The sequence below is a fragment of the Cupressus sempervirens genome, chromosome 9, assembly GCF_028749045.1.
Source record: "Cupressus sempervirens isolate cs-2001-9-10 chromosome 9, ASM2874904v1, whole genome shotgun sequence".
In the NCBI taxonomy this organism is placed as follows: domain Eukaryota; kingdom Viridiplantae; phylum Streptophyta; class Pinopsida; order Cupressales; family Cupressaceae; genus Cupressus; species Cupressus sempervirens.
Genome location: NC_143126.1, coordinates 586,075,467 through 586,096,868, shown reverse-complemented (window position 1 = coordinate 586,096,868; position 21,402 = coordinate 586,075,467). Strand labels below are relative to the sequence as shown.

The window sequence follows — 21,402 nt, the reverse complement described above, 5'->3', positions numbered from 1 at the left end:
GTTGACAATATACATACACAATTGTCAGCATGGGAATTCTTATATAGATTTCAGATGGTAGAAGGGTTTCTTCTGACAGATAAACAAAATTTTGAAAATTTTCAAAGAACTAAATTAAGATTCAACTGGCAAAGCACCAAAGTCCTCTCCCATCAACGTTATGAAGAAGTGGCATTGAAAAAAAGACTAATTGGGTGTGAAACTCTGAAAATGAATAAAGAAATGTTATTTGGGGCCAATAATATTGTTTGAGGGTTGTGCTTTTCATAATTATGATAGCAATAGAAAAGCACGTGGATTCTTATTATTTGCGTCCAATAATTATCAAATTAGGGGACTCACTAAAAGACACTAGGAATGCTCTTTCTCTCTAATAGAGGTCGGCAATATCATGAGTTGAGAGCCTCTAAAAGACACCAAGGAATCAATCGCTTGAAAACTTTGCAAAGAAGCTTAATGCCTTGTGCAATGCCTCTGTAAAAAAGTTATGAGAGCACTGATGGCCAGCGTATTTGCAAATTGTGGGACCATTAACAGAGAAAATGAGTTGTTTGACATATTGCTAAATGAAGCTGAAAGAGAAAGGAAGCTATTTGAGCTGTTTGCTTGCATGTTTCACAAAATGGTTATTGTTTATCAGTTATTTAGAAGCTTAGCAAACAGGGCGAACAGGTACTGAAGATTGCATTTGATAAAAATGTTTTAAAAATCATCATCATCATCCAAGGAACCATGTTGTTGATGGTCTTAAGACTATAGAAGCTGGCTGGTGCACATAATGAACTTGATAAGCTGAGAATAAACTTACCCATAATGAAGGTTTGGGTTCCAAATGCGAATTGAAAAAATTAAAATCATTGGTAGGAAGCCAAGAAACATGCCCCGTTTTATGTAAAAGCAATTTAAGAGGATATATGGCCATCAAAGACAACTATTGCAGCTGGCAATCATCATTTTTTCAAGCAAGAGATGCAGTATCAGTTTGAGCCTAACAGGGAGAATCTCTATATTTTGAGGTGAATAAGTCAAATGACCATCATCTTATGTGCCATGCACAGATGTCTATTGATTTTGTTAGTTATCTTTGAGAAGAATTCTCCAACACCCAAAAGTTTTCACCCAGTATAATGAAAGGAGTTATTGTCATTAATATATCATCAACGAGCTCCTAGAGGATTGGGAAACTTTTTTTATTCATTTTTTAGAACTGTGCTTTGGAAAGAAGATTAAAGTGTGAAGATTCTATGAGATTCTGGTTTTTTTAGAAAACTGTGGTAATACCACCTTTAATCTTTGAAACCAAATTGGCAGTAAATTAAGTTTGACATTTCTACAATTTTCAGTGTATTGGGTATTGCTTTGGCTGCTTTTTTTATCCAATCATATACCTTTATGTAGAGTTAATCATCTATTTGGAGGTTATATGTTGTACTTTAAATTTGATCCAGGAATAGTTGTGGTCCCAATGACCCTTCAACTTTTCCTTTGCACAAATATTTATGTGAATGTTAATGAGATTGGAGATTATGCCCAAGAACTGTTATTTTTTTTATAATCTTGTGCTCTTGGAAGCAGGTTAATAATTCTGTCCTATCATTGGGGCATCATCATATTTTTAGACTAAGTTAGCTTTCCTCTCCCATCCTTGGTGAGTGTTACTTTCAATCATAGATGGAAAACTCGCCGAGTACTCGGCGAGTTTTTAAAACTCGCCGAGTTTCCTAGCTCGGCGAGTTTTTAACCAGTTAACTCACCGATTTAAAAACTCGGCAAACTGGTAAAAACTCGCCAAGTAATCGGCGAGTAGTCGGCAAAAACTCGGCGAGTTTTTCCTAAAAACTCGCGGTTTACTAGTGAACGCGGCCTTTGAGGATTTAAGCGGCAGTGAGTGTGTTTTTTCTCATTCTTTCTTGTATTTGCATTGTTTAGAACCTTGAGGAGTGAAGAGAAGAAGGTTTGGAGGCATTCTTGGCTGATTGCAAGTGATTCAAGGCGGATTTGAGTGGATTGTAGAGGATACTAACCGATTTTAGAAGACAAATTTCTTTCCAGGTATGTTCATCTTATCATAGTTTGAAAACTTTTTATAGTTTTATAACAAATGTTCTTTTGTTTTTGTTGTTTTTTGTAAATGTTTTCAAATCATTTAAAATCATTTTGAATCATTTGAAACCCTAGCTTCTAAGGATATGGTTGAAGTTTGTTGTTTGCTAAGGATATGGTTCAAGTTTGAAGTTTGAATCATTTGAAACCCTAGCTTCTAAGTTCTAACTTTGTTTATTCATTTCTCTATATATTTATGTGTAGGGCAACGGTCAACCATTAAAAAAATGACAAACCCACAAGAAGAGTGGCCACAAACACCATGCCCATCTGGATATATAGGCACTCGGCCTAAAAATGCAAGAGATAAGGCATGGCGGTATGCCTATGAAGCTCCAAATCCAAATGATATTGGGAAGGTGATATGCATTCCCTGTGAAAGAATTATTTCTGGAGGCATAAACCGCCTCAAATACCACCTTGCAGGCATAAAGAAACATGACTCAAATCCTTGTCTCAAGGTAACTGATGAAGAAAAAAGATTCATCCATGCCCTACTTGCAGCTGCTGAAGAGAAAAAATTGAATAGGGAGAGGGCAAAAATAGCTATGAGGGTAGCCATAGCTGAATCTGAAGGAGCTCCTTTTGATATGCAAGAGGAAGAAGAAGCACTTGAGAACATACCAGGATCTCTTCGTGGCCCACGGATCCGCAAACAAAATTTCTCTTTTACCGGTTCCACTTCTTCTACATCTCCTACTTCTTCATCATCACCATCCAGATCCCCATCAGGGATAGGTGGTTATTTTGTGCCCAGGAACACACCTGGAGCACAGCCATCATTAGAGGGCACTGCATGGTTTAAGGAGGTGCATGAGCAAACTGATATTGCAGCAGCTGATTTTTGGTTTTTCAACAATATCTCAATGAATGCCGCTGATAGTCCCTATTGGGTCAATATGGTGAATCCAATGACAATATCAGGCAAAGGGTACAAGCCGCCTAATCGCAAGGATATGAGTGGAAGGTCAGTATTTTACTATTTAGTAATTGTAAATAATTGAGATTCACTTTAGTTCATTGTTATATTTTAAATCTTAATTGTTATAACTTATTTCCTAATTTTTTACTAACACTTACACTTTATTTAATATTACACTTAAATTTTGTAGGTTGCTTGAGAAAGCGGTTGGTAGGGCAAGATTGTTGATAGAAGACCAAAAGAAAGAGTGGAAGAAGTATGGCTGCACCATTTTATCTGATGGGTGGACAGATGGAAGAAGTAGAACCATTATTAACTTCTTGATTGCTTGCAAAGATGATGTGGTGTTTTGGAAATCTGTCGATGCCTCCAACAAAGTGAAAAATGCAGCCACATTGGCTTTAATGTTGGAGAATGTTGTCATGGAGGTGGGAATAGAGAATGTGGTGCAAATAATCACAGATAATGCAGCAGCATATGTGGCAGCAGGTAGATTTAATTTTTTATATTTGAATCAATATGAATCATGAATGTAATGCTATGGTATTATTCAATTTAGATTTGATGTAACTTGTAAATACTAAATATGGAAAGTTTGTTACTGATTATTGATTTTTTGCTAATCTTTTAGGTAGAATCCTCCAAGAGAGGCATCCCACACTTTTTTGGTCACCTTGTGCAGCACATGTCCTTGACCTTCTTTTGGAGGACATAGGAAAACTTGATTGGGTGAGTCCAGTTGTGGAAGATGCTAGGCAAGTCACGAAATATATCTATAATCACCCATGGGTTCTCAGTTTGATGAGAAAAGCCACTAAAGGCAAAGATTTGATGAGACCTGCTATGACAAGGTTTGCAACGGTCTTCTTGACGTTGCAAAGTATTCTTGACCACATATTGGCTTTGAAGCAAATGTTTGTGTGTGCTGATTGGGTTGCTTCACCTTACTCAAAGAAGCCCGAAGGAGAAGCTGTGGCACGAATAGTCTTTGATGATAGCTTTTTTGCAAAGGCTAAGGAGATTGTGGAGGTAACTTCATTATATTTTTAGACTTTTAGTTTATTCAAGTTTCATTTTCAATTCATAACTTACTATGTTATTAACTAATTTGTATTTTTCAAATTTCAAATGTAGATGTCTCTGCCCCTGGTTCTAGTCTTGCGCACATGTGATGGGCAGCAATCCCCAATGGGAGGTCTTTATGAGGCCATGGATAGGGCGAAAGAGGCTGTTAGAAGTTACTATCACGGGGACAGTCTCAGATTTGACCCCATTTGGGAAATAATTGATAGGAGGTGGAACAATATGCTCCACCAACCTATTCATGCAGCAGGCTACTTCCTCAATCCCAAATTCAGGTACTATGATAATTGATTGTCCTTGAAGTTGGGATTTTAATAAGTCTTTATTTTACTTTACTTTTTAAGGTTGTGTAGTAAGACTTGATATCATTTTCTATTTGTTTTAGGGCTGATGATTCCTACTCAGATCCTAATGGAGAGGTCATGGAAGGTCTCTCTAAATGCATTGAGAGAATGATATCAAGTGAAGAGGAGAGAGACCTTATTGTGACCGAACAACAAATCTATGAGGAATCAAGGGGTCCTTTGTTCTCTTCTATGCTAGCAAAGAGAGCAAGATCTACTCAAGCACCAGGTAAAGCGTCAAACTTTAAAACTTTTGCTAATTGATAAGTTGTGCTTCTGATTTTGTTTTTTATTGCTTTATAACTTTTTAAATTTTGTTTTGCAGATGCTTGGTGGGCAAGTTGGGGTGGCAATACCCCCAATTTAAGGAAATTTGCTCTCAGAGTCCTATCCCAACCTTGTAGCTCATCCCATTGTGAGCGCAATTGGAGCTTATTTGAGTCCATCCATACAAAGAAAAGAAACAGAATGACTCAAAAACGGCTTAATGACCTTGTTTATGTGCACTATAATCTTAAGTTGCGCATAAAAAAGTCACAGCTCTTAGAACTACCTGGTCCGCTTGATCTAGATGAGATAGATCCTTATTCTGATTGGACAGCACAGGAGCCAAGTCCATTTTTTACACCAGATGAGATCGCTGATTTGGAGAGGCAGGCCATGGAGGGGGAGGTTGACACTGATTTTCAGTTCACTATGGATGACATTGAGGATGAGGACGAGGATGATGATGATTCAAGCGAGGATCAGACATTACCATTAGGAGGAGATGCATCCTCTTCTAGGACGCCGAGCCAGTCAGTAGGGACATCGAGCGAGGGGGCACAGCCACAGAGTTCACAGTCACGCAGCTCACGCCCTATCCCAGTGCGGGGCACTTCTTCTAGGACTAGACCCCCTCGCTTTCCTACTAGTGCAAGTGGAAAGAGGAAGATGTGATTGGCATTGTCACATTGTATTGATGTATTTAGACTTTTAGTATTTACTTCTAGTTTGACAGATTGAAACTATTTAGTAATTTACTATTTTGCTTCCTACCATGAGCATTCTGCATGAGAATGCAATTTTGTACGCATTATGCATTTATATATATCTAAACTTTGTTTCTTTCTTTTGTATTGTCTTTAATTAGCTTATTAGATGCATCTTCTCATTAAATTTTGCAAAATAAATGTATTTTTAATTAAATTTCAGCGGTTTTTTAGGTTCCCGAGTTTTTCCCGAGTTTTTTTTTTAAAATCGCCGAGTTTTTCCCGATTAAACTTTTGGGGGGCTTGGCGAGTTTTTGCATTTGGCGAGTTTTCCAACTATGCTTTCAATCTCCAAAGCTATATCAAATTGAAAACCAGATTTATAATTGGAGGTTGATTTCTAACTAACAGAGCCCACACTCTAAGTGATCATCTTATGTTTCACCACATAGACAACCTCCTCATTTATTGAGGCTGCATATCCATGTGCTTAAAAGGCCATCACAAAAAGACTGAGTAGGTGGGATGCAAAAGGACTTTGGACATTTTTTCAACTTGCTTTTCAGTAAATAATTGAGGTTAATTTGGGGCCTGGGCACATCCTCCACAAAACAAATATTTTCTTTATTTATATTTTATTTATTCCTTTGTTAAGTAATTAATGCAAGCTTATACTAATAGCTGATATTCTTTCTAGTAAATTTGACCGTGCTCTTCTTCCACCTGGAGGCTAAGACAATAATTGGCCTTAATAATGAGAAACTTAAATATAGAAATGACTGTGCTCAGATTAGGGAGGCCAAATTACACGATAATATTTCATGGACCCACTGTGGGATTTAAACTCTAAAAATATTCCAAAATTAGGGATGGCTGGTTGATAAGCCCAAGGAAATGAAAGAGGACAAATATAGGCGATGGAGTAATCCACTTGAAATTCTAAGCATGAGGAGACACTGGGTTGAGATAAATGGAAAAGGCCCTTTAAAAGAAATCTTTTAATTAAGAGGCGTCGATAGCAATTTCTCACATCAAAATATTTCAACATTGCACGACGACAAGAAATGTAAAGAAAATAACATAAGCAAAGTCTATCCATGTCCTATTGCAAGAAGTACGAGATAATACATACACATTGCCTGGAAAAAGAATTCTTCCACTCCAATTGCTTCGCTCGCTGCCTCTCCTCATCTCTCCTGTTTTTCCTGTCCCATTCCACTGCCATTCATGGCCAACAGTACTCTGTTAAGATTGACTTGCGCTAATTTGTTCGTTACTGCCTTATTGTTATGTGACTGGTAAATCGATGAATACCCAAAACATATATATCTTCCCACGACGTCCAACATAAAACAACACAAGGTTCTTAGCTGCACCCAATTTGGCGACTCCCCTCTACCCCTGATCATACATTTTCTGTAAAAGGGTCATTTTAGAACCCATCTTAAAATTACCTCAATTCTTCATCCTCTTCACACCCCACAATCATAAAACCGCTGTACAAGAGAAATTCATATTCATTACTGTCTTATTGTTATGTGACTGGTGGATCGATGAATGGCAGCAAATAACCCGCATCTTCCGCCTCTCTCATGTCTGCTGCATTTTCTGATCCATCCCTCTGCTATTCCTGCCCAACGGTACTCTATAAAGCTCGACTAGCCCTACTGTGTTCATTGCTGCCCTAATTCATTGTGATTGGTGGGTCGACGAATGCTGGGAACATTTTCAATTGAAGAGGGATCATGAGAATTTTTATCTCGATTCCTCTTCACGTCCCAAACATAAATCCACTGCAGGAAAGAAATCATGGGCAACCTCTAGACAGGTCTTTTTTCCATTCAGGTTTATATTCCACTCCGCTTCATATTGCTTTACGTTTATACCAGAAATCTTATAAGAAGATGGCAGCGAAGAATATGAATACGGTTGATGAAGTCCTCATAACCACTCTGTTTTTCCCCTGCTTTGGCTTTTCTGTCTAACGGTACGATTAATATAATCTCTTCTGTTTTACCTCTCCAACGGTACGATTATAGACTCCACTCACGCGCCAAAGAGCCGTTCGATTGGGTGCGGACTAACCGTCTTTCAAAAAAATAATCAAGCTTTTGCTTTTCGCTCCAACGAAAATTGAAAATAAGATAATCAATTTAGTGGCTAATGAATTTCTAATAAAAGCACCACCAGAATAGTGGTTAGTACTTGTCGGTATAATTTTAGTTTTAGTGATAATAATTAACATTGTCATATTTTATAAATAATTAAATAGTTTTGTAGTGTCTTTTAAAACATTTTCCCATTACTAATTATTTTCTTGATTTAATGAATATGCACAAGAATATATTTCTAACATTTTTTTTGAGGTAAGAACTCAGTTAAATTAATATAACATAGGTAAAATTTAAAATTTGAAGAAGCTTAGTAAATCTAGTTACTTAAATAATTTAGGTAGATCATAATAATTAAGTAATAATTTTAATTCTAATCATATATATTTTCATCATATGAAATGTATATTGATAAGATAAATATTTTTAAACATTAAAATAAACTAAAATCTTTATTTATACACATCAAGTAATAATATTTAATTTCAATATGTACATATCTTTATTTATACATAAATTTTTGATAATTTTGCCGTTAAAAATGGAATATGGAGGGAGGTCCGAAAAAAGGGGTAAAAAGGGTCCTATAACACCTAATGAAGATAAATCGTTTCTCATAATATATTTAATTGATATAAAATATGCAAACTTAAGGAAAACTGAAATCAATTAATAATAATTAAATTTGATTGGTTGATATGTTCAAAACTAATTCAAAACTTGTTCAAATTGAATACAATAGTACATTGCTTACAACAAGTACAATAAAGAACAAATAATTATATAATTAGTCGTATTTCTATTGTGATTATACATGATACAAACATGTACACATTTTGTTCTAAGCAAAGAAAATATGGCTTGTTATCATCACTCATATTAATGAAAGTATAGATATCTTAAGTAAATCTATCTTAAGAAATGCCACAACAAAATAATTATAATTTAATTTACTACATCTAAAATTATTTATATTTTCTTTATTTCCATTTATTTAGGTTTTTATGAACTTAAGCTTTTAATTTTAATTTCTAAAAAAAATGGATGATTTATATTCCAAATATTATAATTTAAACAAATATTTTATATGGTATTTATTAAACTAATATTTAAAAGTAGATTCTATTTATAATAAGATTTAAACTTTTGACATGTAAATGGTTGTCAAATTTAACTTAGAAGAATAAAAGTTAACATTAACATGCTCACACCATTCCACTCCACTCATTATGCCATTGTAGAGTGCCTATCGACATTAAATAGAAGCTATTTAAAGCCTAGTTTATATAGAGCCAATAGTTTGTGTTCACCAAAAATGTTTACGTGAAAAAATTATAAATTTGAATTTATATAACTTATAAATAAAAATAGTTTATATATATATATATATATATATATATATAATTAGTAAATAAATTGTTTGATAAAATTTATAAAAACAATTATAAATTTGAAGTTATATGTTTAATTATGGAATATCAATTTAAGAGCAAAAATTAATTTTAAATAATAAATTTATCAACTATACAAGATTGTACTAGTATGAACATCAAAATATTTTTAAAAAAATAAAAGAAATAGTTGACTTAATAGATTTAATTTTTAGATATATTTTATATGTTAGTGAAATATATATTTTTTATAAGTAATCGGTCTAGCCTAGATTATTCATTTTTCATTTTATTATTATTGTTAGAATAATTATTATTATGTGTCTCAAGTAGATTTGAACCCAAGACCTCTCCGCTCTTGGTGAAATATTTAATAAAGTTATACTTTTATAAATATTTCCCCCTAGTAATATTTAGTAGTATAGATTTAATTTTAAAATTGTCTTAATTTTAAAATTGACATAAGAATTAAGTTGATTATATTTAAAATTCATTACTAATTTTATATATTAATGAAATAATAAAGTTTCACAAAATAAAATATCTTATAATTTTTTTTTATTTGTTTGATCATTAAATTAATTATTATTATTTATTACATGCAATCACAAATAGATTTGAACCCAAGACCTCTTTGATAAGAGGCTCGCAATTTACCATTATGTTATAAGCTCTTGCCTTAAAATATCTTATAATTTATTAGCATTCTTGATTTCACCATCTGGCTCTCATGTCACATGTTAAGTTTATCATGGCTATTATTTTAATGATAAACAAACAAAAAAATCTCTATCTTCCATTTTTTTATAGGTGTTGGCTAATCCCCAAACAAAATGCACCAAAGACAAAGAAAAAAAAAAAGTCAAACATGATTCTTTTTTAGATTCACGAAAACATAGTGTAATTTTCTCAAAAAAATTGTTGTTTTCAATCACAAAATATACAGATCATGAAGATCAAATGCTGAAAATTTCAAAAAAAATCATTGTGTTTTCATTTTTTTGAAATTTAGTCAATGGTGCAATTTGCAGGGAGGATATTCATGTCCTCTTTCATATAATAATGATGTTTGATGGGACAAAGCATCAGATTTAACCTCCACCAGTTTACAGTCGCAAGTTTGTGTAATGTAGTCAAAATTTTGTTCAACTTGTAATGTCCTGGTTACATTCTGTCTTTGCAAGATATAACACTGGATGCAACAAAGGATGTTTATGTGACTACTTTAGTGTTCTCAAAGGGCTTGCTATGGAAACCCTAAATCCTTGAATTTCTAGCGAAGCAGACTTGGCTAAATGTTTTATAGGTGGGTATAGTGTTTTTTGACAACAAAGTCATAGCCATATTCAGATATTTCTCCTTTTGTCATCCTTGTCATCATCCTTCCATAAATGCATTTAATTTTGACTTTATTATAGCTAACATCCATTTCTTTTTTAATTTGATTTATTAAATCACTTTAACCCCATAAAAATTGCCATGTCCACTTAGAAATTCAAAATTTTGGCAAAGAAATTAATTTTTTAATAAATGGACTCTAGATTTTATGGTTTTAAATTTTATTTTTTAAATATATATATATATATATATATATATATATATTTAAAATAATTATATACTAGCTCTTGCACCTTGAAGGGTGCAAGGGTTAAATCGATAGTTTTATATATATTAAATGATTTCATTGTATTGTTTATCTGAAAAGATTGGTCCTAATTTTTATTCTTTTATTGGTAATAATCTTCATGTCCCCTCTCTGTCAAATTTTTACTGATGGTTTAAAGAGAGCAAGGGTTACAGTTCAATATGAAATAAAATATTTAAAAAAAAACGTAGTAGGGCCATTTTTTATTATTTTGGTTAGAAAAAAAATGCATTTACACTTGAGAGATAGAGGAAACCCTTTCTTCCATGAGGATAAACTTTGAATGAATGACTTTTTGCTATTATTTATGGCTGAGACAAAAATCAATCATAGATTATGTCACATTTATCTTAGTGTCAATTTTTTTTTTACTCTCACACATAGCCAATCATTTATCAATTCCAAACTCTGACTTATCTTATCCTTGACTTTGTCTTTCACCTCTCTTCATCTATATCCTATTTCCACTATTTCCCTTTGATATTATCTATCTATCCATTTATCCATCTATCACCCTATATATCTTTATCATTTTCTCTCTTTACCTACACTCCATACCTCCTAGTTTGGTGTATCCCTCCGTCTCTCTTTATTCATCTCTCTATCTCTTTGTCTCCTTAGACCTATATACATATATTTATTTGTATCTCTATCTCTATTTATCCATATTTCCTCTTCCATATATCCCATTTTTTGTATATCATTATTTGTTTGTCCATTGTGTTTTTCTATAAATACTTCCATCGAAAAAAAAAATTTGGAGAAATAATGGAAAGTCTTCCAACAATCCAATTGTGAATGCATCAATAAAACATCTATGCACTTCAATTTTATGAAAATAATATGGATGGAATGAGTACTAAGTGTTTCATTTGTTCCCATTAGAGACTAGATCTTGTGAACCACTACTCGTGATATATTGGTCAGTGATTTTGAATCAACAAAATTACATAGGTGAATCCTTCTTAGCAATATCGCAACTTAACATGTTGTAGAAAAAATCTCCTACAAGTATCAATTGAAAAAGATGTTCTTATCTCTCATTATAATTATCTAGCCCTCTATGTATTATTTCCTATATGGATAACCTAGCTATTTGAAAACTTTCATGGATAAAAATGGGAGAAATTATGACAAATAATGACCTAGAAGATCAACAAAATCAACAAGTGAATGTTAAATCTTAACTTTGAATGAATCAACATATATGCAAACAAAGTGGTTATGCCCACAATAAAATATATATCAAATGATTATGGTGTGGTATACTTTTGAATTTTTATCTATCTTTATTTTTATAAGTAACAAATTTCAACAATCTTTTGATGCACTCCAAAATCTTTTGAAAAACAAAACCCATGATTCATGAAATCCACTCTGCAAGTTACTATGCGGGCTTTGGGCTTTCAACTTGTAGAGTTCATAAGCATACAGGGTTTGCATTATTGGACCTTTTGGAGCTTCCAAACAAACATTTCCCACAATTATCCAGTCACAGGTTTTCACCTCGATTGGCCCCTAGTTTGCAGGATGGGTTGGACGATTCTCTGGATGTGGGTATAATTTCTTTGTAGGGCCTACACATTGTGACCTCGAGTGTCCATGAAGGAAGCTCTCCAAAAGATGGCCAGTGCTTGGAATGGCTACAGTCATTACATGGTGCTTAGGAGCATGGATGGAACATGGCTATTAATGTTGTGCCTATATGCACATGGGGTGAAATTCATGGGTTGGGATGGGATCCTTCACCTGAGCCCCTTCCTGACTTTGGTTGGGGTAGTGTTGTTCATTCTTCAAATGCCTAAATTTTATGTGTTTGGTCTAAAAGTGCAGAAATGGACGAGTAAGACTTCTTGGCTACTAATAGTTATTAGTTTTTTAAATTTTGATAATTAGTCGTTTAAAGCTCAATTATGTAAGTAGAGGAAGTATTGTCTCCAAATTGTAAACAGGGTATCTCTATTCCATCGATATGGTAATTTTGCAAATATTGATGTTTAAATCTTTTTTGTATTTAGCGACAATGCTGAGTTTTCTTACTGATTATTTCTTGGTTGAGCTTTTGAATCAATTTATATTTATTTAATAAATGTATTCAGTGGCTTGCCCACTTTTTCCAATTTAAAAAAAAAAAATCAACAATATAGCATAACTTTCAATCATGAGATTAAAAAAATTCTAAAAATTGGACATAATGATACTTATGATGGTATTATGGTTTGCCTACATATTGAAGAAAATGGTCAAAAATAAAACTCCATCACTAAAATAAGAAACAAGGCAAAAACTCTTTTAAAAATCATTTTTTATATTTTCACTTTCTATAATCCTTTAATCAAATTGATGTAAATCTACGATAAAATATTTCCCCCTCTTAAAATGTTATCACATGATCTTGCATTGAAAGCTATGCATTTTTACTCTTTCAACCCCTATGAAAGGAAAAACATCAAGACATAATGTGAGCTCTCTAAGTTTTTAACCATATTTATGAAGCATGCTCATTTGCTCCCAACTTAAAATTCAATTCTAGGATTTAAGAATTCATCTTGGACCAACATTTCTATCAATTAATGAGATATATATGGATAATAAAACTCTAAATAACCTTATATACAAGTCCAAGAGAAACACCAATAATGAAGAGAAAAATTATCGTTACAAAATATGCAACACCATTCCAAGCAGAGTGACTGATAGCAGGTACAATCTCACCAACATCACCAATTAATATCATGAGTTGTACAAGCTCAACAAGAAAATTAAGCAACAAAATCGTTAAACAGACATTGATTAAACTGCAAAATGTCCAAATTGAAATGATTTAAATTCAAAACCACCCATGTGAAAGAGTAGATCTCAAATTCATTTTAATTTGTGCAGGCAAACAAATATAATTGAATGCTCATAATTATTCACAATATAAAAGGATAAATAAGACTTTTGAAGCAGGTGACTTGCAGCTAATTGGTGCTAAATTCCTTATGCCCCTCTTTTTCATTTTTCCTATTAGAAGCCAATAGGTACCTAGATAGTTGAACTTCTATTCTGGTAATAGCTTATGATGCTTTCAATACTATCACATCCACAAAAAAGGATATGGTGTTGGTTGTCTAATTTCTTTTTTTGAACTAAATCTCATGTACTAATGCGTATAAATCTATAAAACTTCGCCCAGGTCTCTCATCCTCCGTCCACAACCTAATATTTTATGAAGAAAACTTCTCATGAAAAATATCAATTTCTCCAAATTGAAGCCAAGAAAGAATCTAAAATATCCACTGAATCATTTTTCAATGAAAGGCTACCACTGTGGAACCCACCAAATAAAATGAAGCTTAGCAACAATGGTGAATTAAGTGAGCATCTAAAGAAAAAAATTGATCTAAAAGGAAGAATAAATGAAAATATCAATCCAAAACTTCAAAACACAAATGTCATGATTAGGCACAAAACCTCGAGTGTAAGAGACCAATGGTTGTGAATGTTTCTTGTGTATACAACTATTATTGTAGCTATCAAGCTAACTCTGATGCCAAATGGACTTATTTGTGTATATACTTCACAACTTTAGATTTTCACACCTAGAAATAATATGATATATTTGGATACCACCGTCTAATATTTCCAATTCTGATGTTTTGAGTCTCTCCAAAATGTGATTTCAAGAAAAAGAGAATTACTCTAGTAACTTACTCTAACAATGATTCACTTCATAGTATTGAAAAATAGAGATGCAATACACAAGATGAAAATAGATAAGAGAAGAATTGACAACTTTATGACACAGCTATAATTAAACTAAAGTCTTTTTGTGAACAACTCAAACTTGAGTTTACACATATGCATCATGGATTGTTCATTATTCTAACACTCCCCCTTAAGTAATAATGTGATTTTGTTTGACCCCTAACAAATTTATTTTTCCAAAGGACTTAGTAAATATATCAACTACATTGTCATTGGTATTACAATACTTAAGCTCTATCCCTTAAGACTGAATTTTCTCTCTTACAAGATGATGATGTGATTCAATATTCTTTTATCTTGCATGATAAATAAGATTTCTTGCATGTTTGATTGTCACACTTGATTGAAGTAGGCCCTTCTTGCTTTTGTCTAATATCTTCGAGAATTCTCCTTAGCCAAATTGATTCACAAGTAGCACTACATAATGCTTTGTACTCGGCTTCAATAGATGAAAGAGAAATAATTGGTTACTTCTTGCTACTCCAAGAGACAACACCTAATTCTATGTTGAATGCATAACTAGTTGTTGATTTATGATCGTCTGGGTCTCCTGCCCAATCAGAATCAAAATAACCTATCAATTCAACATTCAAATGGTTAGTATATTCAATGCTACATATATGCTACCTTGTAGGTATTGAAGGACTCTTTTTGTTGCATTCCAATGAGCCTCAAGAGTATTAGTCATTAATTGGCTAAGTATGCTAACAAAATATGAAATATTAAGTCTTGTCATGGTCAAGTAGTTTAGACTTCCCACCATCTGCCTATACAATGTCTCATTGACTTTTGAAGTGTCACTATCACAAGATAATTTAAAATTTTGTTTTAATGGAATGCATGTTGCTATACAATCTAGCATATTAAATGGTTGGATTAACTTCTTTGCACACTTAGTTTGAGTAATCAAAGTCCTACCATTTTTTTTCCACACTTTAATTCCTAAGCAATAATGCATTTTGCCAAGATCCTTCATTTCAATGCTTGTGACTGAGTTTCCTTGACTGACTCAATCAACTCTATAGAACTACATGTTATGATAACATAATCCACATGAAAAGAAATCAAAACAACATTCACATGTTCATCATTCTTTATGTACAAATTTGGATTATTTTTACTCTTGATATATCCTTGTTAAAAGAAGAATTTATCAATTTTCTCATACCAGAATCTCGATGCTTGTTTGAGACCATATAATGCCTTTTTTAACTTACATACCAAATGCTCTTTTCCCTATTTTACAAAACCTTTAGGTTGGACAAGATAAATTTCTTCTCTTAAATCATCATTTAAAAATGTTTATTTAACATCCACTTGATGAAGAACCCAATTAAATTTAGTAGCAAGTGCAATCATTGATCTAATAGTATTCATTTTAGCTACTACAAAAGTATCTTCATAATCAATTCCTTCCTATTGTGAGTAACCTTTTGCAATTAATCTAGCTTTGAATTTATCAACAATTGCATTAGCATTAAAAAATAAAATTGAACAACCATTAATACCCAATAGGAATTTTACTTCCTAGTAGTTTAGTTAGTTCCCAATTGTCATTATTCACAATTGAAACATATTCTTCTTGCATTGTATTCATCCATTATTTAAAATTAGTAGCTTCTTCCAAAATTTAAGGTTCATCTGCACTCATTACTTGAGTCATTAAACCATAATCAGATTGGTGTCTTGATTTGCCTTATAGATATTCTTACTGCTTCATTATTGGATGGAGTGGCATCATCTTGGCTTGTCTCATGCCCACTTTGACCATGAGTTTTTTGATCTACAATATCTAAACTTTCAATGTCTTGAAGTAGTTTCGATGAAATGGTTTTGTCCACTTTTCTTCTTCTTGAACATCATCTGCAAATTCATGAAATATAACATCTCTACTAGAAAATACCTTATGAGTAATAGGATTATACACCATGTAAGCCTTGTGATCGATACAATAACCAATAAATATACATTTGAATGACTTTGCATCAAGTTTCCTTCCGTTCTCTTTTGGAATATGGCAATATTCCTTACTTTAAAAAATTCTCAAATGACTAACAACTAGGTTAATTCTGAGAAGAGATTCATAAGAAGTTACGTTTGCAAGATACTTGGTAGGTCTTCTATTTAATAAACAGACACCTATATTAACTACTTCAACCCACACATTATTAGGGAGATCCTTTTCTTTCAGCATACTTCTAACAGATTCAAAAATTGTTCTATTTTTTCTTCCAGCTACACCATTTTGTTTAGGACTATGGACAACTTCATATTTCTTAATAATGTCATTGTCTTTGCAATATTTCAAAAAAAATTCATAAGTATATTTTTCCCTTGATCTGATCTAAGAATCTTAACATTGTGAGTTGTTTGTTTTTCTACCATTGTTTTGAATTCTTTGAAATATTCAAAAACTTCACTCTCATTTCTTAAAAAATACACACAAGTGTATATAGTGCAATCATCAACAAATATAAGAAAATAAGATGCTCCCTTAAGTGATTGAGTTTGCATAAGACCACACACGTCTGAATTCACTAATTCATGAATAGTTCTTTCCTTTACATCGATTCTTATTGGAAATTCATTTCTATGTTCTTTTCCTAATGCACATCCATCACAACTAATTTGTTCATCCTCAAATATTGGAAGAACTTGTGCCATCTCTTTTCTTTGTAGAGAAATCAAACATTTTAAATTTAAATGACCATACCTCTTATGCCATAGCTCTTCAGTAGATACACATGTAGCAATGATTACATGATGACTTTTCATTTTGACATCAAGTTTATACAAACCTCCCATCCTAATTCCTTCAACAATCACATTATTGTAACTTTCCATATCTTTAACTTGATAACATGTCTTCAAGAATTCAACTTTTAGACCTTGATCAGCAATTGTTGAAATTGAAATCAAATTCTTCTTAATTTCTAGGACATACATAAAAATAGAAAGTTTCTTTGCATGACCATTAGGTATTTGTACACTTATGTCACAACATCCATTTACATCATGTAACCTATTATCTCCTAAATATATCTTTCCACAATCATTTTCCTCTTGAAATTGTTCAAACCAATTTCTATGACATGACATGTGGATTGATGCCCCTGAAATCTATAAACCAATCATTACAATCACTTAATTCAACTGAAAGAGCATAATCATAGACAAACAACTTTAAATCACGAAGGTTATCACTTATTTTATCATCACTATTACAAAATTACCCTCATATTTGTTGTTTTTGTACTTTCTTTTTGTAACATTCATATGCATAATGAAAAAGTTTGCCACAATGATTGCAAATTCTATTTTTCTTTACATTTGATTTGATGTTGCCCGATCATGATACCTTTTTTTCTTTTGTGTTCCTTTGGTTCTCAAATTTACCCCAGCATTTGTTCTTTAACCATTACTTTCCTTTATATGGCTTATTGTCTTTCACCATCAAAGTTGACTCTACACTTTGAGATATGTTATCCATATTCTTCTTTCTCTCCTCTTGTTCTATAAGGATACTTGCCAAATTCTCAAAATAAGGTATATTTTTTATTGCAGTCAAACTAGTAATGAAAACTTGATAGTCATTAACCATTCCATTCAAAGTAACTTTTACTAGATCATTACTAGATACTTGTTCACCAAAATTAGCTAACTTATCCCTCAATTCCTTTACTCTTGATAGAAATTCACTAATATTTTCATTAGCTTCCATTTTGATGGACAATAATTTTCTCTTAAAAAACAAAACTCTATTTCATTTTGTAATCTTAAACAAAACTTTCAAAGTTGACCATGTACCACTAGAAGTAGTAATGTCTCTTATGCGAGAGATAATTAAGTCTTTTACTAACATGTGCTAGAGAACCGTGGCCTTTAATTCTCTTTTAACCAAGCTTGGACAATAGTTGGTTGTGTTTTAGGTGATGTAGGCTTGGCCTCTTTGCCATTTACAATGGCCCAAACATTATGCCCATCCATTGGAGTATACATCTTGAACTTCCAATTAACATAACAGGTACCATCTAACTTATTTGATTCAATTACGTAAGAATATACAAGATTGGCCATCACGAAACAAGAGAAAACTATCAAGAAATTTTTTAACAAAAAAAATCTTACACTTGAGAGTATTGTCATAATGAGTACTATTTCCCAATAACACTAATTTTAGATCAGCACACTAGCTGATATTACTTACAACAATAATATCTACTAGATAGCTCCTCATTTTGCAAACATGTTACATCTTCAACACTCCAAAGGATTTTGAAAAATACCACTAAATAAATCGCAAACTTTTCTCTAATACCATCTTGAAAAACAAATACAATGCACAAGAAGAAAAATAGATAAGAGAAGAAGAACTAGAAACTTTATGATATAGCTACAATTAAACTAAAGTCTCGTTGTCAACAACTCAAACTTGAGTTGCCACATTTGCATTATTCTAATAGGTAGAAGTGTCAGAAAAAGAAATAAAAGAAATAAAAGAAATAAATTACACCATCTCTGTTGAATGTCATTTGAAGAACAACACCATTTTGACTACTAACAACATGAGGACCACCCTAATGATTTTGAGCAACAGACGCATTGCATCCATTTTGCAAGGATATACCAAGTATCAACAAGAATTACAAACCAAAGTTGCCTTTTATGGCATCTGACTATACTTGAAAATCAAAACATTCCAATGGAAATGTTGCCATGAATAAGCCTATTGACTTAAAAATAATAATTAGTTGTGAACATATAATAAAGAATCTAATATTTATCTTATAAGAAATCACTTGTAGGTATGTCTTGGGAATATTTATTTTGATATTAAAATACATTAGAGACTTTTTATGTTTGAAATTTCTTTGGAGACGTTCTTATTTCTTTTAATGGATTTCATATTTATTGTTTTACATGTAGACATGTTAAAATGGGAATTTAAGAGAGTTGTATATATTAGACAGTGTTCAAACTCATCAACTATTTTAAATATAAGATCTTAGTAGTTTGTGATCTCAATGTTAATTAGTGATCATGTTTTATAGATTGATAGTACCTAAGCCATCTTTAAAGTGATTTGTCCAATGCAACATTTGTTTAAAATTCATGAAAATCCAATGTTAGATCCTGTACTATGTTCTTGGGTGTATTGTTTGGCAAGTGTTAGCTTTGAAACTACAAAGAGGGACTACAACTAGTGGTAATTTCATTTGTATATCTACTTGCACTATTTGTCATTGACTTTATTTTAAACACTTATTTGTGATTCTTTGAGATATATTATCTTTTTTTTGTGTGCTTTTATGTGTTATTTTTGCAACAATATTCGTCTCTATTTAGAATTTAGCTTTTGTTTGAAAGGTAGAAAAGGTGGTGTGCTCTAAGTATTGCTTTATGAGATAACATATATGAAATAAATAACTTAACCACATAGTTACAAAGATGCACACAAAAATTATAGTATTGAGTGTTATTATTGTGATATGATTAGTAAAGATGATATAAAAGATTTGGTTAGTTTGGATTCAAGTAATGATGGTATTATGAAAGTAATATGTATGATTCACATGGATTGATATTTATTTAATATTCTAAGCATTACTCATTTATTTGTAAAAGATGCTACTAGCAAATTCATCTCAATTTCTCGTATGTGTAGTGCTATTACTAATTGTGTAATTTATTGGCTAGTCACTATGACCATAACTTACAAAATTGTGACTTTAGACAACATCTCATGAAATTTCTTTCTCCTCCCACCAATAGAGAAGGCTCCCTTATTATCATATACGAATTCAACAAGAATTTAACTAAAATTACAAAAAAAGGTGGTTCTCTTGAACCACTTCCTCTTTTTTCAAGAATGATTTGTGCACAACTATGACTTTCAAACTTAACAAAAAATGCCTTATTTCTATGATAATACCAGTGACCCTACAATTGATATGAGAACAACACTAGGAGAAATAATTTAGTTTTTATATATTATGGAATAAGTAAAAAAATCCAAAGTTTTGTGTGATCATCCCAAATTAGGATTTAAGTAGAATAACCAATAAAGCATAAAGTCTCTTATTAGACACTTGTAGACTTAATAAAAATATTGATAATTAAAGCCCAAAGTCTTTAGTTTGAAGTAATTGCAGCCACTACCATTATGTAAATTTGTCCTCCTAAAGTACAACATCTTCAAAAGTTCAAATTGGTTATGAATGAAATAGGTGGCTCAAAGTATGCACAATTAAATTCAAATCCCTCTTAAATAAAGTATTAAAACTCACAATTGACTCAAGAACATATTGTCACATAACGGTTTGAATTAGCACAAAGTCTTGAAAAAAATTCCTTATTTTAGTTAAAATTAGTGTGATTTACATACGAGCACAAATTCTTAGAGGGCATACACAAACAAATAGAGTTTTCTTGCATTGCCAAAAGATGATCATTTACATTGAGCTCCCTCCTCTTTATAAGAAAAGAGTGGATAAAAAGGCAAATAACGAAGGGGAAAACCCTTAACCACATTGACTTATTCTCTAACTAATTAACCAACTAATTAACTTTGACTTATTTAATGCTACAAGGTTTAAAGCACTTGTAACATGATTACATGTTACAAATTTTCACATGATACTATTGTACAAAGTTGAAAATTTTCTTTAAAATTACATGTAATCCGTCAAATTGAAAAAAAAAATGCATGATGAAAATATTTTAAGTGCCTAACAAGACACAGCTTCTACTACATCATCATTTCTCAATGTTCATGCTGCTACGTGATGCTCAATGTTGATGTGCTTAGATTTGGTGAAAGCATCTTGATCTAGAATAGGAAATTGCATCCTCCATAACTCTCTAATGTAATGGCAGTTATTTGTTAAAAAAACATTTATTTTTCTTTCCATCTATATCTTTAAAGCATCTTACCTATGCAATCATTTCATCTTTCATATCTTCCTTTGTACATTGTCGTTCTTTAGTCACCATAAAAAAGCCATAACATAGTCTTTCAAGCTCAAACTTTGCATATTTGAAAGAGTATGACTATAGGATATAAGCAGGAGGCCTTTGAGGAA

General features: G+C 32.0%; 2 protein-coding genes across 3 annotated transcripts; both read left to right on the top strand.

Annotated features, from left to right (window-relative positions):
- Window positions 1-499: 499 nt before the first annotated feature.
- On the top strand, window positions 500-3,857 carry LOC149540039 (uncharacterized). Its single transcript, XM_089802644.1, has 4 exons — window positions 500-672; window positions 3,216-3,514; window positions 3,657-3,784; window positions 3,837-3,857. Exons 1-4 carry the CDS (start codon window positions 500-502, stop codon window positions 3,855-3,857), a joined length of 621 nt encoding a protein of 206 aa, XP_089658770.1.
- LOC149540038 (uncharacterized) lies at window positions 3,828-5,563 on the top strand. 2 transcript variants are annotated; one of them, XM_089801230.1, is made up of 4 exons: window positions 3,828-4,054; window positions 4,182-4,383; window positions 4,494-4,681; window positions 4,778-5,563. In XM_089801230.1, the coding sequence occupies exons 2-4, from the start codon at window positions 4,214-4,216 to the stop codon at window positions 5,389-5,391; spliced, it is 972 nt and encodes a 323-aa protein (XP_089657356.1). In that variant the 5' UTR covers window positions 3,828-4,054; window positions 4,182-4,213; the 3' UTR covers window positions 5,392-5,563. The 2 variants fall into 2 exon arrangements, with proteins under 2 accessions (XP_089657356.1, XP_089657355.1); XM_089801229.1 differs by having other exon boundaries at window positions 4,160-4,383.
- The last annotated feature ends 15,839 nt before the right edge of the window (window positions 5,564-21,402 follow it).